Source organism: Chenopodium quinoa, unplaced genomic scaffold, assembly GCF_001683475.1.
Source record: "Chenopodium quinoa cultivar QQ74 unplaced genomic scaffold, ASM168347v1, whole genome shotgun sequence".
NCBI lineage: Eukaryota > Viridiplantae > Streptophyta > Magnoliopsida > Caryophyllales > Amaranthaceae > Chenopodium > Chenopodium quinoa.
In genome coordinates, this window is record NW_018744137.1 from 631,124 (window position 1) to 656,454 (window position 25,331).

Sequence of the window (25,331 nt, forward strand, 5' to 3'; positions counted from 1 at the left end):
TTAAATAATGTTAATTTTTTTTATTGATATTTATTTAATAATTTAAATTGTAATATCAAAATATAATTTATTCACTATTTTTTTAATTATTTAAATTTAAAGATGATCATAATATATATATTTTTATATATTTTAAAAAAAAGATAGATTTTAAAAAAAATTAATCTTAAAAAATACTATTTGTTGTTTTTAGATCTAAAATCTCATTCGTTACGTGGCGAGTGAAATTTTTAATTTTAAAATAAAATAGAAATATATTTTTTTTGGTTTGAATTTTTGACCTATTTAAAATGGTTACCTTGCCGATCACTTTTTTTTTTTTTTTTTTTGAAGAAACCTTGCCGAGCACTCTATAATTTTCCAATTATGGCAATAACCTCTAAAAAACCGTTATACAACCAAAACACTCCTATTTTTTTCAATTAGGATTTTTGACCTATTAAAAGCGATAACTGCCACCTCACACGGTTTAAACAACACCGCTATAAAAGGGTCATAATAATTAGATGTCAATTACCGTAGTTGTTTAGAATTCTCCGAGATCAAATTCTATCTTTTGCTTGATTACTAGTATTATTAAGAGCATTCCTTGGTATAATTATTTAAGGCATGTTGAGAAAAAAACCGACCTTATTTTATCATATTTCAGTGCCTCCGGTAGAAACCAAAAATAACTCCTTAATATTTTCCAGATTCTCTCTCTTCAGCAGCCATTGTTGCAAACCTCAATTTCTCAAACCTAATTTTGACGTTTTACACGATTATAAAAATCGAAGGGAGAAAGCAAAATCAGAGAGAAATTTCGCAATTTAGGGCACACTTTTGGAAATTTTTTTAATCGTAAGTTTTTACTCCACTTCTTTGAATTCGTAAGTTTCTGATTTCGTAGCAGTAGATTTTACATTGTGGTTTCTATGATTCTTGATTGATTGTTTGATTTTAAGTTCGTGTTAGTTGATATTGTTGTTTATTTTTTTGTTTTTGGATTGTGATTGTTGTGGATAGAATCAATTTAAGGGGTTTTGTTTGATTAAAGATTTGATTTCTAAGGTTTATGTGGATTTTTGCAGAGTTGTTTTAATCGGGAGGATTATAAATGGGGAAGAAAAAGAATATAGTGATAGATGATGATGAGTATTCACTTGGGACTGAGGTGTCTGAGGAGTCCCAGGTTACGGAGGAGAAGGTAGTTCCTACTGCTGGTGGGAAGAAGAAGAAGGGAAAGAAGGGAAATTCTAAGGGGGTACAGAACAGAGATGAGGAAGATGAGGAGGTTCCGGAAGTAGTGTTTGTTGGGAAGAAGAAGTCGTCGAAGAAAGGTGGTGGTAAGGTGAGTTTTGAGTTGTTAGGGGATGAGGATAATGATGATCAGGGGAAGGATGCGAGTGATGATGAGGATGTTTCTATTGTGAGCTTTGCAGGGAAGAAAAAGTCGTCAAAGGGTTCAAAGAAAGGTGGCGGTATGGCTAGTTTTGAGCTATTAGGGGATTAGAATGATGATGATGACGGTAGTTTGGGGAAGAGTCAGAGTGAGGAGGAGGATGTACCTGCTGTGAGCTTTACAGGGAAGAAGAAGCCATCAAAAGGTTCGAAGAAAGGTGGTTTGAAGCCAAGTTTTGCAATGTTGGATGATGAGGAGAATGATAAAGATGAGAGTGTTCTAAGTGAGGAGGATGAAGCTCCGGCAGTGAGCTTTGTAGGGAAGAAGAAATCATCTAAAAGTTCTAAGAAGGGTGGGAGTTTGTTCAGTGCTGTGTTGTTGGAGGAAGATGGTGAAGGGGATGAAGTAATTGACGATGAAGCTGACATTGTTGCATTTACTGGTAAAAAGAAGTCATCCAAAAAGAAAGGTAGCAATGCATTGGCTTCTTTAGGAGATGATACCTCCACTAATAATAATGCAGAAGTGGATGATTCCGTGTTCAAGAAAAAGGTCAGTGTGGCGATGCCTGAAACTTCAAAGAATAAGAAAAAGAAAAAAAAGGGTGGAAGGACAACTGAAGAACAGGACGATTTGGATAAGATTTTGGCAGAGCTAGGTGAAGGGCCATCGGGTTCAAAGCCAGAGCCATCCCCAGCTCCAGCGCAATCATCTCAAGCCGAGAAAGTTGATACACAATTGGAACCTGTTGAGTTGACTGAGGCAACAGGTGAAAAAGAGGGTGAAGATGAAGGAATTGCAGAGTCATCAGCGGCAGCAAAGAAGAAGAAAAAGAAGAAAGAGAAGGAGAAGGAGAAAAAAGCAGCAGCTGCTGCTGCTGCAGCCCCTGCAGAGGAGCAAGAGAAAGAAACAAAAAGTAAAGCAGTGGACAAGAAAGTTCCCAAGCATGTCAGGGATATGCAAGAGAAGCTAGCTAGGCGTCAGGAGGCCGAAGAAAGGCAAAAGAAAGAAGAGGAGGAAAGGTTAAGGAAGGAAGAAGAGGAACGCCTCAAGCAAGAGGAGCTTTTAAGGCAGGCCGAGGAAGCCAGACTTAGGAAAAAGGAGAAGGATAGGGAAAAGCAACGATTGAAGAAGGAGGCTGGTCAGCTGCTTACTGCGAAGCAAAAGGAAGAACGTCGGAGAGATGCAATGAGAAGTCAGTTTCTTGCTTCTGCTGGAATCAAGCTACCTGTCTCTGACAATGGCGCTCCAACAAAGCGCCCTATTTACACAACAAAGAAGTCAAAGTCAAACCGACAAACTAATGGTGTGAAGACTCAAACTATTGATGATACAGAGATTAAACAGGAAGCTGTTGGCGATATTGAATCTGTTGAAACAGAGAAGCTGGATGAGGTTTGCACAATGGATGTAGAGGAGAAGGCTGAAGTTGCTAATGATATAGAAGCAGATGTTGTGGCTGAAGAGGAGGAAGAAGAAGATGATGATGAGGACTGGGATGCGAAAAGTTGGGATGACAATAACTTTTCTTTACCTGTTAAGAGGGCATTTGAAGATGAGGAAGCTGATTCAGCAGCTCAGTCAGTAGTCAAAAAGGAAGTCAAACAGGCAGCCGCCAAATCTGTTTGTGATACTTCTAAAACTGCTGTAGCAGCTAGTGAGGTTATATCATCTCAGCCAACTAAAGGCCAGACTGCTCACATTAAGCAGAAACATACTGACTCTGCAGGAAAGAAATCAAGTTCAGATACTCAGGCTAATAACAGTGAAGGAAATCTTAGGTCTCCAATATGTTGTATAATGGGTCATGTTGACACTGGTAAAACCAAGTTGCTTGATTGTATCAGACATAATAATGTTCAGGAAGGTGAAGCTGGTGGTATCACACAACAAATTGGAGCAACATACTTCCCTGCTGAAAACATTCGAGAAAGGACCAGGGAATTGAAGGCTGATGCAAAGCTGAACGTCCCAGGTCTTCTTGTTATTGACACCCCAGGACATGAATCTTTCACCAACTTGCGATCTCGGGGTTCTGGGCTGTGTGATATTGCTATCTTGGTTGTGGACATCATGCATGGCTTGGAACCGCAGACAATTGAGTCACTTAACCTTTTGAGGATGAGAAATACTGAGTTTATTGTGGCCTTGAACAAGGTTAGCTGATTAACACAACCCTTTTTTCATAGACACTCGTCATTTCAATTATCTATTTAATTGAAGATGGTTTGCTTTCTCTTCCAATTTGCAGGTGGACCGGCTTTATGGGTGGAAAACATTGCGCAATGCACCTATTGGGAAGGCTCTGAAACAACAAACCAAAGATGTGCAAAATGAGTTTAATATGAGGGTCACATCGGTAATCAAACTTCTATACATATTGCTGATATATAGCTAAATTCTTTTGTTGTGACTGCTTTTCTGCGGATGCTCTGCAGGTAATTACCCAGTTTAAGGAACAGGGTTTAAATACTGAACTGTATTATAAAAACAAAGATATGGGTGAAACATTCAACATTGTTCCAACCAGCGCAATAAGGTTGGATGTGTTCTTGATTTAACTTCATGCTGTTCCACAATCATGGGCTATTTTTGAGAAATGATAATACTAACATGCCTATTTTACTTTAAAATTACTATTGTGATGGTCTTCTTTTTGATGCATAACAGTGGGGAAGGTGTTCCTGATTTGCTATTGATATTAGTACAATGGTCACAAAAGACTATGGTTGAGAAGCTTACCTTCAAAAATGAACTTGAGGTATTCTTTTTGGTTTATATATATTGAGGTTTTGTTTTTGGATATATATATAGTTGACTTGGACATTGAGTTGAATTGTTGAGCATGAAATTTTGCAGTGTACTGTGCTGGAGGTTAAGGTTGTTGAAGGTCACGGAACAACCATTGATGTTGTATTGGTCAATGGTGCTCTTCATGAAGGAGACCAAATTGTTGTTTGTGGCATGCAGGTAGACTGTTGTTGCATTCGATTTGAGCTTACATTCTTGTAATGCCTGCAACCATTATATTTGATTTTTGTCTGTTTTGCAGGGCCCTATTGTTACAACCATCCGTGCTCTGCTGACACCTCATCCAATGAAGGAGCTTAGAGTCAAGGTATGTCTTATTTTCGACAGATTTACCATTTATCGAATGTTGCTCTATTAGTCAATTAGAAGGGAAAGAAAATGCATTGACTGGGGGTTAGGTGGTCTTTCAGTGTCAAACATTTGAGATTTTTTTCCATAAAAAATTTAAGTATTGAGTTCCTCACATCTGTTGCTCTGAGCCCTTCTACACACCTTAAAAAGTAGGACCATTTTAGAGAGGTCCTACTTTTTAAAGTTGGTTTTTGTTTGTGCTACGGTGCTAAGCTGCTAATTGAGCCACTGTTGAGCTAGCATAGGCTTGGAGAACTTATGATACGTTGTTACTCATAAACACTTTCAGGATGGGGATGTTTCTTATGAAAGTTGGAAGAGCTAAAATCCATGTTTATATAGTGTAAAAATAATCACGGTTGCTAGCAGTTGGTATTGTGAAGTTAGGATGCAGCTTCTTGTGAGTGTTACAATTATCTGTTGACAGTAGGTTTAAAAAGTTTTTGGTGTAATTTTTCTTATCTGTTGGCAAAATGGACTTTTCATTGGACACTAATAGACCTGATTTCTGACTCCAAGATTTACACAAAGAACAGTAATTTAAGACTAAAAGCTTGAGTAATTAATTGTTAATGATTTTGGAATACAAACTAAGAAGGATAACTATAGCTTTAGGCTATAATCTCAAGGTAGCTTGAGGCGGCTACTCTTATGAAGAACTCACTTAATTTCTGTATAATACAACTTCTAAGCTTCTACTACATTTATACTCAAGCTTCTAAGGAACAATTAGCCTTCATGTGACTACTTAACCAAAATAGCTAAACCAACCTAAGACATTGCTACTGCTTGTTGCTTGCTTTCCCTAACTTCTCCTTAATGAGTTTTGTCACTTTGCTCTTTGTTGCTTGTTGACTCAAGTTTCCCTTTTCTTTGCTTCTGCTGTCCCCTTCTCATCGGTTGCTGCTTCTTGACTGTTGACCTTCATATGGTAATCCATCACACACCATTTGCTCAGCTAGGGCTATATAATAGAGATTATTTATGGTCTACAACTAATATCGTTGTATGATTTAACATAAATCATAGAATAGCAAATTTTAGACCGTCACAGAAAAACTTTTATGTGATTGATGACTTTTTTAATCATAAATGACTATTGTAACTTCGATGTTCTCCTGGAACCCAACTATAAGGTAAAAATCAATTTCTAACTAGGAGATGAAGGCTACAACTACAGAAATTCATGTAGGGTTATTCAAGTTCAATATTAGCTAGGTAACTCTGTCATAAATCTGGTAGATTAAATTCATGGTGTAGGCCATCTAGCCCCCTCTCTTCCTTTCCCAGGATATTGATTGGGATATATATGTTCAATTGTCCATGGTGATTGAAAATGGATGCCCTTCCAGTTTGCAATTTGTATAAATCCAGTTTGCAATTTGTATCAACGAGACAAGGGCAACTAAATGCCCCTTCTGTTCGGGTCTTACAGTACATGGTTTCTTGCTTTCCGTTTTCTTTTTTAGATGGTTGGATGAGTTATTTTACTCAATCCTTCTGCTGCTTGTATGACACAGGGAACATATCTGCATCATAAACAAATCAAGGCGGCACAGGGGATCAAAATTTCTGCACAGGTGATTTTTGTTAGTTTTTTTGGAATTGAAACGCAACTTGAATTGCTTTAAGGCGTAAGCTACATTGTGAATGTCATTAACATGTCAAATTATGAACTTTTGATTTGATACTCCTCCACACAGGGTCTTGAGCATGCTATTGCTGGGACTGGCTTGTATGTTGTGGGACCTGATGATGACCTTGAGGAGATTAAAAGATCAGCCATGGAAGACATGGAGTCTGTGTTGAACCGGATAGAGAAGACTGGAGAGGGGGTCTGTGTGCAAGCATCTACCCTTGGATCATTGGAAGCATTGTTGGAATTTTTGAAATCACCAGCTGTAAGCATTCCTGTTAGTGGCATAAGTATAGGCCCTGTGCACAAGAAGGATGTTATGAGGGCAAGTGTCATGCTTGAGAAGAAGAAAGAGTATGCGACATTTTAGCATTTGATGTCAAGGTCACAGCCGAGGTAGAGGAATTTGCAGAAGATACTGGTGTTAAGATATTTAAGGCTGATATCATATATCATTTGTTTGATCAATTCAAAGCATACATCGATGGTATCAAGGAGGAGAAGAAAAAGGAAGCTGCTGAGGAGGCAGTCTTTCCTTGCGTACTCCAGATTATGCGCGATTGCGTATTCAACAAAAAGAATCCCATTGTCTTGGGGGTGGATGTTATTGAAGGGGTTCTTAAGGTACGTTTTAATTTCGATTTCTTTAAGAATTATAGGAAGAAAAAACACATACTTCTGGGATTTCTAGTTTTGTCATTTTGTGTTGAGCTAAGGTCATTGTACATGTTTATCTTTAGTGTAAAGCAATATTGGTGCATTTGGTAGTGTAGGAGGTTTCAATAAGATTTTTTAGAAGCTCAGAATATTGAATATGCAAAAGCAAAATTTATCGCTCTTTTTTTTGAATAAATTGAACAATAAAGCACGAACTTCCGGGTTTTCTGATTTTGTCATTTGATCTTGTGTCAAGCTAAGGCCATTGAACATGTTGTATTTTGAGTCTTAAGCTTTTTTTGTGCATTCAGTAGTCAGGTTTCTGTAGGATTTATCTGAAACTTCATTATAAAGCTATGTTTTCTTGGTAAAACTGCCTTTGTTTGGTTCTTGATACTCAAGCTTTGTACACTATGAATTTCGATGTTTTCCCTTGTTGGAATCCTTCTGTTAGGATAATTTCAATTAGTTTCTTGTGATCACTGTTCCCAGTCGTGGCTGCTAAATATTATAGTGAAATTTATAACTGTGAATTAAGGTGTGATTTTACTTTCTTTAGTTCTTTGATTACAAAGGGAAGAGATTTTAAAATTGATTTAAGAGTTAAATTGTAATAGATTAGCATTAGGGAGGGCAATTTGGGAAACTTAGTACTTTTAGGTTAGTAGTCACTTGACCTTAGTATAAATAGGGGTAGTATATGCAGTAGGATGGCATGTAAATTGTGAGGAAAAATGTTGAGAGTAGTAACCTCAAGTTACTAGGAGAGTGATAACCTAAAGTTATCAAGAGAGTGATAGACTTAAGCTATTAATCTATCCCTTTTGTATCCAATTTCAGCCATTATTTATCAAAGTATCAAGCTTTTATCTCTTAATTAGTCTTTAAATCAGAAAATACTAAGGCAGTCCATAACATAAATCCTTTCCTTAGAGCATTAGTTGTAGATCATTGTCGAATTATTCGTTCAATAACTTTGGATAACTTGAGCCTGAACAGCCTGTCTTTCATTTATCTTCACACATGTCAATTAGTAGTAGTTGTTGTTTTTGTTGTTTTTTTTTTGTAGACTTATTGTATTGGTAAATGATCATAAACAGTGTCCATCATGATGTGAATTAAGACTCTATCTTTGTAGCTTTATTGGACTTATTTTAGGTGTTTTTGGCCATAAGTAGGTTCCAAACTCGGTTATTTTAGCTCATTAACAAATTTTCTAGCATGGTTTTTTTTAATAGGTTAATATAGTTTCTTAACTTCATTTTCATCTTGGAGTAAGGAACAAGGCTACGTTGGATCTAAATAAAGAAGTAAATATAGGTCTAGGGCTGTACATTGAAGGGAGATTGATTTTGTCTTTATTATTGAGTTGAGCTTATAATTATTTTACGCTGATTGCTTGTGAGAATTAATATCATCTTTTAATTTTTACTCGTTTATTTTATTCATAAATATACGCATCATGCCATGTAAGTTTTTGTCTTCTAGTTGTTTCAATCCTTTATCGGCGTGTACTGATTGTGGGTTTGGATTGCAGATGGGAACTCCAATCTGTGTTCCATCAAAGGACTTTATAGACATTGGGCGTATTGCTTCCATTGAAATTAATAAAAAACCAATTGAGTCAGCGAAGAAAGGCCAACAAGTTGCCATTAAGGTCTGTTTTTGTTTTCCCTTTACATTTTACTGTTAATTTATTTGCAGCTTTTTTTTTGGGGAGTGGGGGGACGGAGGATTTGTCTAGTTATTTAGCAGTGATTCTCGTGAAGGTAGGTTTTTTTTGGTTGACTCATTGAGAGGTGTAGAAGTTTGGATTCTTGGAAAGAAAAAACAAAATATGATTTCAAATTAGGATGTTTAAGAGGACAGAATTAACAATTGTTCGCATGAGAACTCTGCTACAGAATGGTTTTGGCTTAACTTGATGATTGAAAAAACAATGGCATAAGGAATGCCAGAGGAGGTGAAACCTAAGTAAAGGTGTAGTTGTTTTATGTTCTGGTTTCTTAAGATTATATGCTTTGTGATTTACAGATTGTGGGTACCAATCCTGAAGAGCAGCAAAAGATGTTTGGAAGACACTTTGATATCGAAGATGAGCTTGTTAGCCATATTTCCAGAAAATCTATTGATGTGCTGAAAGCTAATTACAAGGCGAGTAAATATCTTCATTTGTTACGCATTCATCGTACCAACATGCATGCTGATGCTAACTGAAATCATCTTTTGCAGAAAGATGAGTCTATGCCTAATGAGAATTGGAGATTGCTTGTTAAATTGAAGAATCTGTTTAAGATACAGTAAGCTTCCATTGCTGCTCCTGTACTATTCCGACATTTTTGTGTAGATAAGCGAGTCTTACATGGAGCTGAAGTTTCAACTTGAAGTACAAAGTTGGTTGTTGAAGACCAACTCAGGTTCTCTTCTTGGCCTGATTCTCTTCCCATTTTTATTAATGGCTGGAGATATGCTCGCTGTCATTGGAGTTTTGTCACCCTTCAACTGTATTGCATGCTGACAGTCATTTAATCCTGCTACATCAAAAGCTAAAGGGGCTAGATGCTGGGAACTGATTGACGTCATTTTTGGCATCGAGACAGAAATAGATATAACTCTGATCAATACCTCAGGCATTTGCCTAGTATTTTTTTTTAAAATCTTTTGCAGTTTTCTGGATAGAAGAGGAGGGGGGGGGGGGGGCGTTTATGAGAGATTTACATATTATGATATTTGCTGTTCGATATTTTTGAATAACTATTTGCTTTAGAATAAAAAATTACTTTCACGAAGAATCATAGGTTCTCTTGGCTAAACATTATCAACCAGTCCCCTGCTACAATGGCACGATGATTACAGCACTAATTTTAAAGGAAAAGTTTTAGGAATTAATACAAACAATATTTTTCTATAAACAAGACAAAATGGCTCAGGCGCAAGTGCGCAACCAGCCCATTGTCCTTATCGCCTGTTCAGGAGCCAAGACAATAGGTCTTTGCTACAACAGTTACAGCCCTATAAATAAACATTAGTGTGTAGCTAAGAATTTGCGGAGCATAGACTCACAAATGAACTCTATACTCTGACATCTTCAGACCAACCCACTATGTAACACCTTACTCGTGTACAAGCCAAAGTAGGCAATCTAACAAGTTCTGCAAACATGAACCCCTTTGTTTTTAAGTAGAAAAATACTACCTCCGTTAACATTTACTTGCAACTTTGGAATATTTTATGTCTCTCAAATAATACCCAAAGTAACAAGTAAATGTTAACGGAGGTAGTTATAAATTTTGCAGTATAAAAGGGTAACAAGTACTTTTAATAGTCTCACAACTAGGAATTTGTGAATCAAAATTCCGTAATTTCTTGACCTCTACCTACTTGAGTCCAATACCATTAATACTGCTATATAATTTTCAGCTTGTGACAGTCTGACAAATCTACACTGTTTTCAGTGGTGAAGTTTTGACAGCACAAATAATATGTTGAGCTATGGCAATGTTCTTGGGTCAAATCTCAAGGTATTTTATCTAAATAATGCGTTGCTTCCAGAAATACATGTGATAGACAACTAGGAAACCAGGTCTTTAACTACGTAAAAGATTGAAGAGATTGGGCTCAATTATGACCCCTTTGACTGCAAATTTAACTTCCTTTGTGGGGCATTGAAAATGCAAAGAAAATTCTATCTCTCCAATGTAACCTTTGTTTGTCTTGAATTCACCTATAGGGAATTTAATCCATTTTTTCCTCGGTTTGCTATTTAACTCATGCCTGTGCTCCTGAAATTTGCGATCAGGAAGACGAAGTAGACAACGGACAGACACCTTCTCTTCTGATTCCGAGTTGTCATCAAACATGAACATATAAGTGAAGGTATATGTTACATTTGGAGAGAGGTACTCGGCGCTGAATCTTCCAACCACAAGAAACGGAGTTATAGGAGATACAATTTTCATAGCTTTAATTAATGCACCATCACTGCAGCAAAAGAGCAATAGACTTAAAAGTAGAAACATCTCATCATAAGGCGTAATTTTCGTTCAAATCAGCCTTATAGCGAATAGTGTTTGAGCAGGAAGAACAAATTCCTTTATACGTACCTGTCTTTGGTTTCAGTCAGTTTCCTGCTGTACTCGGAACCCCACAATGGTAAACCATCACAATCAATATTCATTGTTAGGTTGAGGTCTGTCATATACACCATGAAGCAATTATAATGGCTGTCCTCCCGCTTCACGACCCAGAACTTCTGTAATAACAGGAACTAACTAAATCAAACGAAACAGACAGATGATTCGAAAATTTGATCCAGCATTTTAGAGGGGAAACATATGGAAATTTTGGGAGTTGAACATTTATATTATTCAGAATTATAGATGAGCTTGCCTTTGTTCTGTTGTTCAGAAAAATCCCAGCAGTAAGCTGCTCATAGAGTTTGTGGATGGAAGACATGTCAACTGGATCATCACACTGTTCAATTATGGCTTCATAATTATGAGGCAGCCTCAGCCTTTTTTGCGACCACCCATGCACCCTAGCCTCTTCACCAAATTTTTTGGGCACGCCGAAATACTCTAGTTGTTGGAGGGTGGTGACAAACACCAACCCTTGTGGAAAGTGTAAACTTTGACAATTTAAAATCTCAAGTTTCTTTAGGCTTGACATCGCTCCCTTCTTGATAGTCCACATGGCCAAATTCTGAAGGTTCTCAAGGTAGAGCTCCTCGAGCTGAAGAAAGGAACCAAAGTTGCAAGTGAATGTTGTTCCCATGTAAGAATTTGATAACCTTAGGAGCTTCAGGTGGGCTAACGCTCCAGCAACTACCATAATATCCTCGTTCTCTAGAATACTATCCTTCAATTCCAGTATTAAAAGATTAGGCGGCAATATGAGAGACAGCTTCTCCACATTTATCTGTCCAACCAATACCAGTTTATGAATGTGTTGATTCTGAGATATGGCGTGATTTACATATTTCAAGGCCACATCAACACTCCATTCACAGTGGAATGTATGGAGATGATTGGAAAATATGCTAGGGGAATCAAAGACAGCCTCCAAATTCTTTTCAGTGGATACAATTACCTTTAGCTTACTTATAGTTGTGCTTAGTTCAAGCATCTCTCTTGAAAACCAATCACCCCCTCCACATTTCACACCCCAGAGTATTTGCAAGTTTCTGAGAGCACTCAACTTTAATTCTTCACGAGTCCAAGGGCAATCATCTGGCAAAAATAGATGCCTTAGTAGCACAAGCTTGCACAAGACATTAGGAAGTTCGACGTTTTTATCAGAGCAGTCAACATTCCTGTAGTCCAAAGTCAATAGATTTCTTAACTTCCCAATTGATGTGGGGAACTCTGTGACATTAGAAGCCCGAATTCCCAGATACCTCAAGTGTATTAAGTTTCCTATTTCTGAAGGCAAACCTCCTGTGGTAGTTTTAATGCCCCAAAGATTTAACAGTCTAAGCAGTTTGAACTTATGATGGATAATCTTAAAGTTAAATGACTCTTTGGATTCATAGGCAGAATGTGTAACACTAGATCTTGTCAATATTACAAGTGACCTCAATTTTGAAGCTTGTTTAGGAATGGACATGCTGCATGGAAAGAAGGGAAAAAGAGCAAATTAAGTACGCATATATGTCACATTATACTCATTATTCCCTTGTTCCACATTAAAGTGTATGTGTATGTCACTTTTGGTTATAACCCTTAGAGGTCATTTTAAGAATATACTCGTATATACTTATTAATTTAAAACATTTTTGCGAACAGGCATCTTGCTATTATGGCACAATGCATCAAATCCTATAAATAGAAAGAGAAACAGAGGAAAACGAAAATAATTAGATTAATTTACTTAATATGAAGAATGGTCCATTGGAACGCAGGGAGTAGACATTGGACATTTGGACATACCACATACTAAATCATTTCTATTACCTGGAATGAAGAGAAGCCCTTCTTGACTGAAATGCTACTGGAGATTCATCACTGGAAGGTAGATTTTTTACTTGAAGAAAACCTTGTTCTTGGGCCTTCTTGATACAAAGTACGCGCAATAGATCATGCAAGTGAATTGCTTTAATTTCTCCCTTCATATTGGTCCGCACTACTTGAATCATGAACCGGTGACTCAGTTCTTCTATATACTGCATTGCCACATCTTCAGGGGACATGGCATCATTTGCAGTGATAAAACCCTCAGCTATCCACATTCTGATTAGCATTCCAGCCGGAATTTGACAATCTTCCGAAAAAACACCCAAATAAAGAAAGCAAGGCTTAAGGTCACAAGGTAGATCATCAAAGCTGAGGGCGAGCATTTCTCCTACTTTACCATACTGATGTGTGCATGTGCCTTCCATCACCCTTGACCTTACAGCCTTACTTACCTGTTGCCATTCGTAAATGTTTGTTTTTGTGTTCAAGATACCAGCTAATGCTACTATAGCCAAGGGAAGTCCGTCGCATTTCTTTAGCATTTCCTGGCCTAGATCCTTGTAAGTTTTATCATTGCAATTTGTATGGTGATTGGAAGTGATCTTGCAGAACAGTTCCCAACTTTCTTCCTTGCTCAGAGGCATGGGCTTATGTACATATAAGTGCCTCTGTAGGTTCTGAAATTGAAGAACAACTTCTTCGTTTCGAGTGGTAATAATAATTTTGCTTCCTTTGTTACTGCTCACCCGTGGGAATGCAGGGAGTATGTCCACTAGAACCTCCTTCCTCCCCACATCATCCAAGACTACCAAATACAGTTTCTTTTCCAGGATGCTTCGGAGCTTGTCCACTAGCGCATTCATGCTTGATTCGGCATTCAAATTGCACACCTCTGTTGGGCTACTAACTTTTCTCAAGATTTCAGATAGAATGTGCCTGGTGCTCCATGTTTCAGAAATATAAACCCATGCAAAACAATCAAAGCAATCTTTAGTAAATGGGTGGTTGTAGAGCTTCCTAGCAAGGGTGGTTTTCCCCGAGCCACCCATCCCCACAATCGAAACAAATTTTACTTGAGTCTTCCCTTCTCCCATCAATACTTGTACCAACATTTTGATGTCTTTGTCTAACCCAACAATCAAGTCACCGCCATCATCATCATCATCATAGGGATAATTTCGAGGCTTTTTCTTTGAATATCTTTCGCGGCTACTGGATGATGTTAAGTCTTCACCTGCCTTGGCGATTCTTCTCACCCCAGAATCAATTAAGATATCACTTATTCGCTTCACTTTACCCTGCCTCGACTGTATCTTCCTTCCTATACAGTAGGCTTGAGGTGCAGTACGTAGGAAGCACAAGTATTTTAGAAAGCAGCCCTTCTTGCCACACACATTAGCCTTTGCTTCAAATTTAAGAATGTAAGTATCAATGATATCCTCAACATCATAAGCTAGTTTTCTAATTTGATTGATCACAGTGCTAATATCATTTATATCTGCATTCGCATCAGCATTTTGGAGAAACTGTTGCATAAGTTCAAGGTCTTCTTTGAGGCCTCTTACTTGGTCTTTCACATCGAGTAACATCCTTCCTTCTTGGTCTAGCAAGGAGCCAATCCATTTTATTGTTGATGCTATAAGAGATGCCTCCATTTTGCAGCTAGTCCAATATGTACCCTTGTCAAGATGATTAATTAAGTTAGCATATTGTTACATCTTATTCAAAGCACACCTAACACCTTAACCTGAATTTCACTTATTTCAAGAAAATAAAAAGGATCCTATTCCTATAAAAATAATACCTAGTGAGGGGTGGTAATAAAGGATAGGAATTGGGAGATGGATCAATAAAAATGAAAAATGAAATTATCGTAGAGGTATGTAAGACTATACCCGTTGCCCAGTCTGAAAAATGTCTAGTTTGGCTGACCTAACCAAATTTTTCAATATACTACCTCCGTTAACTTTTAGTTGCAATTAAAGAATTTTTTATATCTCACAAATAATACCTAAAAGTTGCAACTAAAAGTTAACGAAGGTAGTATATAATTTATTTATTTTCCCATTTTTACTAGACTTAAATTAAAATTTTAGATATAATTTTGGCCTAAAAATGATCTGAAAAACCTGCTATTCCGGCCTAAAATAGCAGATCATTTTTGGCCCGAACTTGGGCCTAGCATGGCCTGAAGGGTCATCTTTTTTCAATTAAGTCTGGATCAGCCCATGATCACCTCTATAGCCTTCCCCTAGAACAATATCATCATGAAAAGGAATGACAAAAAATGTTAGGCATTTAATTCTTACATTTTTTTTAAAGGTATTTTAGTTCTTACTTGGTAATTGTTATGCCTCTAAAAAAAGTTTGAGATAACTCTTATTAATACTTGAATAATGTTTGAACAATTATATTTCTAAAATGTTTATTTACTTATTTATCCTCATTATAGTTAATTGACTCTAAAAAAAGTATGCGGACCTTTATACTTTAAAAATATTTGCTTACATATTTCCTCTTATTAATGCTACAAACTATTAAAGTTGTAGCATATAAGAATAATAAGATTAAATCGAAAAAGTTTCAAGGTCATGGCTAACTATGGCGCATGTTAGCTAGAAAAAGTACATAGTATACTTGTAAACTTAATTATACAAGGTCATTACTCATTGAAATATTTATATGAATCTTTAGAACTCAAAAGTAATCCTCATCCCCCAATGTCAATTCCACACTTTAATCCTCAAAATACCATTCCTACATAGCAATAGTCCTTTTAACTCTATCTACAATGATCTTCAAATTATCCAGCAAGATTGAAATTCGATCGATATCATTAGATATTTATTTACACATTTGATTATAAATTCAGATCATTAAAACCAATATTCAGTCAGAAACAAGTAATATAATAGAAGAAATTTTTTACCTGATTTAACAACGAACTCGAAGAGACAAAGCAAGGAAGAATCCACCAAAATTTGAAGAGCCCAAGTTGTCAAATGCTCTAGTTTGAAATATAAGTTCTCAAAATTCGATTAACTCAAGGAATAAGAAGGTAAAATTGTTTGAATTTCAATATAATTGGATGGTTTGAACTTTGAAGTACAGTATATCACATCATTTTTTTTTTTTAATGAGTAGAATTATTAGAAAGAAAAGAGGAGAAATTTACAAGAGAGAATACCAATTACCAACACCGAAGTGTTAGATGATAGTGGATGAATTTTTTATTTTTATTTTTATTTTTTAAGCTTGAGAAGGATGATTCTCACTAGCCTTTATAGTTTTAATATATGGGCATTGTGTAAGTATAACAACGGAGTTACTCAATTTAATTTAATTTTTTTTTTTTAAATTTACGTTATTTTTTAAGAGAGTTATAAGAGTGGGGCCCTGGGGCTGAGGATCCAACAATTAGGATTGTTATTATTATCTACAAGCTACGAGACACACGCTACGCGTGTACACTATAGAAAATTTATTAATTTACTCATAATATTGTTGTTGTGGATTTTTTCGAAAATCAATACTTACATAACTTTAAATTTAAGAACGAAAAAAAAAATTTGTCAATAGGACATCTACTCCACTTCGTGTACCTCAGTTAATCTTAAAAATATTGTTGATCGTTGAGTTTTTATATAAAATATTGAAAATTATAGAGTAAAAATCTACGGTAACAGTACGTATATAGAAAATTAGATAGATATATAATTTTTCCTTTTATTTTTTAAATAAATTTTAAGGTTTTTTATTCTTTGTAACTTAGATTTTTTTGAGGGAACTATATTCCTTTTTTTTTTAATAAAATCATGATATAGTTATCTTTTAACAAAGTTTAACGTGGTTTTTTTCAATTAAAAAAAAAAGTAAATGGGGTTTGTGGTTAGTTACATTTTTTTTATTTATAAAATGTAGATAATTTTTGTTTGTTTTTAGTGATAATAATTCTGGTGAGTGGGTAGTTAGTTTTTAGGTTTTTTTTTTTTTTTATTTGAAAGAATAGATTTTTTTTTGAGCAGTTATGAATGAATTTTTTTCATTTTTTTTAAAAAATATTAATTAATAAATAAGTAGTTTTGTAAATTGAGAAGGGCATTTTGGGAAAAGAAAAATTTATCACCCAAAAAACCCTTTCTCTTTATATAGTAGTACAGATTTTTTTTTTTTTTTTGAGGGAATCAGGATTGTTATTTAATGCTACATAAATACTCTATCACAAAAAACACGTAATTGATTATAGTTTACTCTGTATTACATACGGAGTACTCCCTTCGTCCCCTAAATTACATTCCTCTTTCTAGCATTTATTCTTCACATAATAGAGAGAAAGAGGAATGTAATTTAAGGACGGAGGGAGTAGCATTTTTTATACAGAATACATAGCCCATAGGGCTACATATAAGCATTAAATTAACGCTTGAAAATCGTAAAAAGTTTAGAAATCATAAAATTATAAACACTAATTACACTGATTTACGCGTGTTTTTGTCATGAATTTCTAATTTTATACAATTTCCAAGAGCGAATTTAATGTTTATATATAGCCGTTAGGGCTACATATAGCATTACCCCTTTTTTTTTCAATTACAGTGCATTATTTTTATCCAAATTATTGTTGTGTAATTATCAAGTCAACAGCATTATCAAAAAAAAAAAAAAGTCAACAGCATTATCAATCAACCCACCTAATATTAGTACTATGCAAAATACTCCATGAAATTACGGGGAAAATGTTTTCCTTGTTTTTCTAAAGGGAAGATTGCCTATGATTTTTTTTAGGCGCATAGCACCTATATGATTTAGAAACAAATAAGATGATAAAATGTACCACTATATATATAATTAGGTTAAGTCCCGTGCCATGCACGGTTATAATTAAATTTTACAACAAAAATTATAAAGAATGATTTTATTTATTTATTATTTTTATTTTTGAGGGGAATAAAGAATGGTTGTTAATTTAACAATTTATCCAAAAAAAATATTTGTCACAAAATAACTTGAATTTTAATTTATACCAAATGCGTAAAGGTTATTGTTTTGAATTTTATAAAAAATAATTTATTAATAGAAATTTAGAAGCTATTAGGTTTTATATAAGAAAACGAAAATATAAGTTTTTTTTTTTTTTATAAAACGAAAATATAAGCTTAAGTTAGTACCCGTATATGTCTTCAAAAAAAAAAGGGAAAACAAAAAATAAAAGGTTAGTACCCGTATACGAACTCATATACATTTGTCCTTATATTTTTGTTGACACACTTTGACCGGCATTAAATGAAAATTTAGTTGATTTATATTACTTTAGGATAATTAGTATTCCATAATCAACTTTTTTAAAATGTATTTATAGTGAGTAGTAGCGGTTTTTATTTTAATTTAAATAATCACATTGCATAACGATTAATGTCAAATGATTAATGTTGGAGCTTGGAGGAAAAAATTTATACTCCTTAATATTATAATAATCTTGGACAATGATATATTTAATACCTTATTTTTAATCTATGTTTGTATACTTGTAACTAAAAGAATAAAGTATATAGAATATATGTTAAAAAAAATATTAATTGGTATGATTAGATTAGATATGTTGTCAAAATAGAAATAAGTATTATTGTAGCTTATAAAATGGAAGTCATTTAAATTTGGTAAAAAAAAAAAAGGAAAGTTCAAAAATGAGGGAAAATTATTAATGACATCGCGACAAATGTCATCTTAGATTCGCTTTTAGTATAGGTTAATTGATAGGTGATAGGTGGTAGGTAGAGCTATCAATTTGGGTAAACGGGTTGGGTTAGAGTGAGTCGGGTCAATTCAGATTAATTCCATAACCTATGCGGGTTGGGTTTGGGTTGGGTCATGCTTGAGTCGGGTAATACTTCTTATCAGGTTTGGGTCGGGTTACATTCGGGTCGGGTGAATAGTAGGTCGGGTTTAATTCAGGTTTTCACGGGTTAAAACGGGTTAGGGTAATTCTCGGGTTCGAGCCAAGCCAGGTTCGGTTCAAGTCAATAATTTGCGGGTTATAATCAGCCCGGGTCATTTCCAAGTCGGGTCATTCTCGGATTCAAGTCGGGTTATGTTCAAGTCAATAATTTGCAGGTTACAATCAGATAGGGTCATTTCTAAGTCAGGTCATATTCGGGTTCAACTAACTATAAATAGATAATTATCATTTTTATCAAACTAATTATTTCCTTTGACTATAATATATATGGCAATATACTAGTGAACTATAGTCTACAATTTAGGAAGATAATTATCTCATTTAACCATCAACAAATATATATTATATTTAACTCATAAATTTGAGGATGATGCTCCTTTCCTTTGCGGGCCTAGACCGACTTGGTCTCCCAAAACAAAATGTTTTGATCAACAATAATGAGGTGGTCTAAATTGCATTTAAGGTGATTTGAAATCAGGTCAGAAACAATTTGGCTTGAATTTAGGTTGGGTCAATAACAAGTCGTGTAAATTTCGAGTCGGGTTAGTAACAAATCGGGTTGAATTTTTGGGTTGGGAAAATAATACGTATGGAAAAATTCGGGTCGGATTGAATTTGGGTCAGGTCAATAACAAGTCGGGTTGATTTCGGGTCGGATTTGTAACAGGTTGGGTTAAATTCGGGTCGGGTTAGGAACAGGTCGGGTTGAATTCAGGTCAGGTTAATAACAAGTCGGGTTAAATTCGGGTTTTGATCGGTTAAAACGGGTTTGGGTCAATTTCGGTTCAAGTCGGGTTCGATGCAATTAATTAAGTTGGCCATTGTAAGCCGGTAAATCGGTGTAAGTTGTAAACCGGTAAATTGGCCGTTTAAAAGCAAATTGAATGGTTCCACACACCCAATTGGACTTCCAGAGGGTATTAGGGACCATGGTAAACATTTCGGCAATTTTTATTTCCGGGCGAAAAAAAGTCAAAAAATTCCAAAATTAAAGACTAATATCCACGTTTTTTGAGAAATTTTGGAAGTTTCGGGGCCCGGTGTCGAAAAGTCTTGAAATTCTACGGGATACATCTAGGAGACATATAATGCCGTTTGGAACCATATATGATTATTATTTGTTGTCATAAATTCTCGTGGTAGGCTTGAGTTAATGAAATCGGTGCAATTTATAAACCGGTAAATTGGTCGTTTAAAGGCAAATTGGATGGTTCTACCCACCCAATTGGACACCCAGAGGGTAATAGGGACCATGGTAAACATTTCGGCAATATTTATTTCCGGGCGAAGAAAACAACAAAAAATTTCAAAATTGAAGTATAATATTCACGCTTTTTCAGAAATTTTGAAGGTTTCGGGGCCCGGTGTCGAAAAGTCTTGAAATTCTAAGGGATACATATCGGGGTCATTTCACGCCATTTGGAACCATATATGATCATTATTTGTTGTCATAAATGTTCGTGGTAGACTTGACTTAATGAAATCGGTGCAAGTTATAAATCGATAAATAGGTCGTTTAAAGATAAATTGGATGGTTCCACCCACCAAATCGGACTCCCGAAGGGTATTATGGACCATGGTAAACATTTGGGCAGTTATTATTTCTGGGCGAAAAAAGGTCTAAAAATTCCAAAATTAAAGGTATATCCACGCTTTTTAAGAAATTTTGGAGGTTTTGGGGCCCGGTATCGAAAAGCCTTGAGATTCTAGGGAATACATCTCGGGGTCATATAATGTCATTTGGAACCATTTATGATACTATTTGTTGTCATAATGGTTCGTTGTAGGCTTGAGTTCATGAAATTAGTGCAAGTTGTAAACCGGTAAATTGGTCATTTAAAGGCAAATTGGATGGTTCCACCCACCCAATTGGACCCCAAGAGGGTATTAGGGACCTTTGCTTCCCTTTACGAAGATTAAATGTGCAACTTATAATGAATTGCCTCAATAACAATAGTCACTCAGCTCTATGGTATCAAGAATAACCCACACTTTTATGTATGGGTGGTATAATAGGTTGTCATCAACCTCCCATACCCATAAGCAGATTCCACTTATACTTCTCCCACTTTTTTTAAAAAAATATTATGATCTTTTGTTAATCTTTACTTTTTTTTTTTTTTTAACGGTTTGTTAATCTTACTTGGGGATTGTTCTTTCTGATCTTTTTTTTTTTCTCTCTCTCTCTTTTACAGATAAATAAATGAATAACAAATTCACAATCAATTTACTATTTATAGTATTGATAAAATAGCAATTATACCAAAGATGTTATAATATCATTCAATTTATACATACCTTTCTACCATTTCATCCCAGTGCCAGCATTCAAGGTCAGCAAAGGAGAGGTCTGTTGCATACATCATGAAGCAATTACAAAAGAAGCCAGCTTGCTTTACAACCCAATATCTCTGCTACAATTTATTTCAAAAAATACGGAATGTAAGGTGACATTTAGATACAAAGAGGGGAATTAAAAGGAAGCTTAGACTTTTGGAAAGATAGGCTTACCTTCCTTTTGTCATTAAGGTAGATCCCAGAAATAAGCAACTCATAAAGCTCGCGGATGGAGGAAAAGTGAACAGGAGAGTCCCACTGTCTAATGATCGTTTCATAGTTATGAGGAAGCCTAAGCCTTTTTTGTGACCACCCATATTCAATTGCTTTTTCCTCAAATTCCTGGGGTAATCCACAAAAATCTAGTTGCTGAAGGGTATTAACAAACTTTAATCCATGGGGAAACTCCAATAGATTCCTACAAAAAGTAATCTCTAACTTCTTAAGACACTGCATTGCCCCCTTCTCTATCTTCCACACCTCCAGATTTTGGAGGTTCCCAAGGTAGAGCTCTTCAAGCCGGGGAAACGATCCTGGCTCACAAGCAAATGTGGTCCCAGAAAAAAAATTTATCAATTTAAGGAACTTTAAGTGGGCTAATGCTCCAAGAGATATCATGGGATCCTCATCCTTAAGCATACTATCTTTCATTTCTAGCATGACAAGATTAACTGGAAGTAGCAACGGCAGCTGCATCTGTACCTTCCCAATCAGTACCAGTTTATGCAAGTTTCTGCAGCGGGATAGAGGTTCAACATCTTGAAAGGCTACACCATCTCTCAGCTCACACTGTAACGTGCGGAGCACGTCAGACACTATGCTTGGACAACTGAAGGCAGCAACCAATTGCTTTGCCATTGATACAATAATCTTTAGCTTCTTCAGAGTTGTACTTAATTCTGTCATCACTTCTGAGAACCATTTCCCCTCTCCTTCCTGCTTTAAACCACACAATATCTGCAAATTTTTCATAGTACTCAGCTGCAAGTCTTCGACACTCCAGGGACATTCAATAGGCAAAAATAAATGCCTAAGTAGCACAAGGTTACACAAGGTTTTGGGGATTTTGATTGGCACATTAGTATCGAAATCAATGTTCCTGTAGTCTAAGGTCAACAAATTTCTCAAATTGCCAATTGACATAGGAAGTGTTACAACATTTGATGCACGAATTCCAAGGTACCTCAAATGAATTAAGCTCCCAATTTCAGTAGGCAAAGTTCCATTTACAGTCTTAATACCCCAAAGATTTAACAGTCTAAGCAACTTGAAATTGTGGTGCAAAATCCCCAAGTCCAAATCCTCCTTGGAAACATAGGCTGAGTGCATGACGCTAGATCTTGTCAACATTACAAGTGATCTCAGATTTGAAACTTCTGCTGGAAAAGAAAAGCTGGAAGAGTGGATGAAAAATCAAGATTGCAATTAGATATATATGCTCATAAGACACAGACGGGGAAGAATAACTATCTACCAATGCTTTTTGAAATACATAAACTTCGCTTAAAATTCAACATATAAGACTTCAGTTGAGGTCACCCTATTATATAATAATCTCATGCATGCTGAACAAGGTATCTTGAGGTACTTAAAAGTAGTAAGTCAAAAGTGAGAGCACCCCACTAGAATCAATGATCACATAGCTACTAGTTATTTCTCATTCTCTTAAACAAAAGTCACAAAACAAAAAAAAAAAAGCAATTAAAGGGAAATGCCCAGAATAACTAGGAGAAGCTATAAGATCGATCAATCAATCAATCAAAGCCTTAATCCCATAAGTCAAGTCGGCAGAGAAGCTATAAGATACTCAATATATATGATCTCTATTTTTTAGGGAATTCATCGATTAAAATGGTACAGGATTACCTGTACCACAGAGAGTGCAGGATTACCTGGAATGAAGAGAAGCTCTGCGTGATTCATTTGGTATCTAGATTGAACACCTCTATCTAGAGTGTTAATTGGAGTAAAAACTTTAAGAAAACCTTGTTCTTTAGCCATTTCGACACACAGTTCACGCAACAAATCGTGCATGTGAATTTTCTTAATGACTCCATTGAAATTAATTCTCACTAGCTGAATCATGAAACGCTGGCTCAACTGTTCCAGATGCTGCATAGCTACATCTTCGGGGGCCATATCTTTGTGTGCAGTTACAAGACCTTCAGCAACCCACATCCTAGTTAACATGCCAACTGGGATTTGGCAATCTTCCGGAAATACACCAAGATAAAGAAAGCAGGGTTTCAGATAACAAGGTAGATCATCATAGCTTAAGGCTAGCAAATCTTGCACATTACCATACATGTGTGTGCATTTACCCTCCATCACTCTTGACCGGACGGCTTCACTCACCTGCTGCCATTCCCTAATGCTATCTCTTGTGTTTAAAATTCCAGCTAATACTGTTATAGCTAAAGGAAGTCCATTGCATTTTTTTAGCATTTCCTTGCCTAGAATCTCAAAGCTTTCCATGTTGTGAATAGTTTGATGGCCAAAGGCAATCTTACTGAACAATCGCCAACCTTCCTCTTGGTTTAGAGGTTGGGGCTCATGAATATAGCGGTGTTGTTGGAAGATTTGAAATTGGATAATTTCTTGGTTGCGAGTTGTGATGATAATCTTGTTTCCTTTGTTCACATTTTCTCGTGGGAGAGCCTGGATGATTTCCTCTAGAGCCTCTCTCCTCCAGACGTCATCTAGTACCACCAAGTATGACTTCTTTCTAAGGATGTTTCGGAGCTTGTCCACTAATCCTTCCACACTCACCCCGGCGTGCAGCTTTGTCTTCTCCTTAGGACCACCAATCTTCCTTAATATTTCAGACAGAATATGTCTGGTGCTCCATTCTTGAGATACATAAACCCATGCCATACAATCAAAACACTCTTTTGCATATGGATGGTTGTAAAGCTTCCTAGCCAAGGTAGTTTTCCCAGAACCTCCCATTCCTACAATATAAAGAAAATTAACTTGACTGTTTCCCTCACCCATAAGAACTCCTAACAGCTTCGGAATGTCTCTTTCCAAGCCAACAACATAGTTACCATTATCATCATCATTGTAGGGATAGCTTTGGGGCCTTTTCCTCAAACATCTTTCATCACGGGACAATCTAAGACCATTTTGCAACTCATGGTTCCTTCTTACTCCATAACTATCTAACCTATCATTGATACGTTTCACCCTACTCTGGATCAACTGTATTTGCTTCCCAACATTGTAGATGTGATGAGAATTGTACAGAAAGCAGGCATATTTCATGAGCCTCCTCTCATTACCCTGTTGAGCCTTCAATTGAACCTTAACAATGTAAGTGTCAATCACATCCTCGGCATCATATGCAAGCTTCCGAATTTGGCATATCAAAGTGCCAACTTCCCCTGACTCTTGCTTTCCATCGGCATCTTGGAGGTATTGCTGCATCAACTCTAGATCGGCTTGGAGGTTCAATACTTGATCTTCTACTTCAAATAATGTGCTTGCTTCTTGTATTAGTAATAAGCCAATCCACTCCAGAGCTGATACAACAGCTGATTCTGCCATTATTGTTGCTCAAGAGGTGGAAAGTTCTTCAAGTTAAGGGGAATTAGTAGAATTGACAATCACTAGGTCCGTCATAAATGGGTAGTGACCTGTATTAGCAGTTTTAGCATTACTATTATCTAAATGTAAAACCATTAAGAAATACACTACTTGATTGTTTCAAAAAAGAATGAAAATTCATTATTATGCAATGTAAATCAAATAAAACCTAAATAATACTCCGTACCATTAACAGCACCTCTATTTTTATATTTTTGGTGAATACATTTTACAATAATAACCATTTTTACAACATTTACATTTTTACACAATTCTCCTATTTTATCCACTTTTTCTTACCGTCACCCATCATTATACTACTCTCTTACTCTTTCCACATTTTTTTTACATCTACTTGCTTCTCCTAAATACAATAAATATGCCCTCTGATGAGGAATCTGATCATATATTTATATCATTTCTCCATTAAAGTAAATTTTTACATTACTTCATATAATAGATACCAAAGATTAAATTTGTAATATTGAAACTTTGAAAGTGTGCAAAATTTCATGGATATTGCAACCATGGATTTCTACTCTTCATTTGTGTTTACTTTTCTTTTATTTTTCCTTTCCCACACCAGACCCTAACCAGACCAGCCAGATAACCAAGGTTTGATAGTCAAGAATTTTCACCAAGGAAAACCTTAACCAAGGTTTTTGT

At 35.8% G+C, this 25,331-nt stretch overlaps 2 protein-coding genes and 2 pseudogenes across 2 annotated transcripts; 1 reads left to right on the forward strand and 3 right to left on the reverse strand.

The window, feature by feature from the left end:
* Nucleotides 1-585: 585 nt before the first annotated feature.
* Nucleotides 586-9,706, forward strand: LOC110692959 (annotated as a pseudogene).
* Nucleotides 9,707-10,077: 371 nt separating this feature from the next.
* On the reverse strand, nt 10,078-11,084 carry LOC110692970 (lectin-like). The gene is made up of 2 exons (XM_021870060.1): nt 10,940-11,084; nt 10,078-10,817 (listed from the first exon to the last, which is right to left on the reverse strand). The coding sequence occupies exons 1-2, from the start codon at nt 11,041-11,043 to the stop codon at nt 10,424-10,426; spliced, it is 498 nt and encodes a 165-aa protein (XP_021725752.1). The 5' UTR covers nt 11,044-11,084; the 3' UTR covers nt 10,078-10,423.
* On the reverse strand, nt 11,073-14,376 carry LOC110693093 (probable disease resistance protein RXW24L). The gene is made up of 2 exons (XM_021870220.1): nt 12,788-14,376; nt 11,073-12,441 (listed from the first exon to the last, which is right to left on the reverse strand). Exons 1-2 carry the CDS (start codon nt 14,374-14,376, stop codon nt 11,073-11,075), a joined length of 2,958 nt encoding a protein of 985 aa, XP_021725912.1.
* LOC110692960 lies at nt 14,338-24,716 on the reverse strand (annotated as a pseudogene).
* Nucleotides 24,717-25,331: the final 615 nt, after the last annotated feature.

Bases quoted from the DNA above. Each gene is read 5' to 3' on its own strand.
- LOC110692970 (XM_021870060.1), bottom strand. From the start codon at position 11,043: ATGGTGTATATGACAGACCTCAACCTAACAATGAATATTGATTGTGAT. The intron at 10,818-10,939 runs GTACGTATAAAG...CTTTTGCTGCAG, and splicing joins CTGACTGAAACCAAAGACAG to TGATGGTGCATTAATTAAAG.
- LOC110693093 (XM_021870220.1), bottom strand. From the start codon at position 14,376: ATGTTACTCGATGTGAAAGACCAAGTAAGAGGCCTCAAAGAAGACCTT. The intron at 12,442-12,787 runs GTAATAGAAATG...CTTTCCATGCAG, and splicing joins AGGGCTTCTCTTCATTCCAG to CATGTCCATTCCTAAACAAG.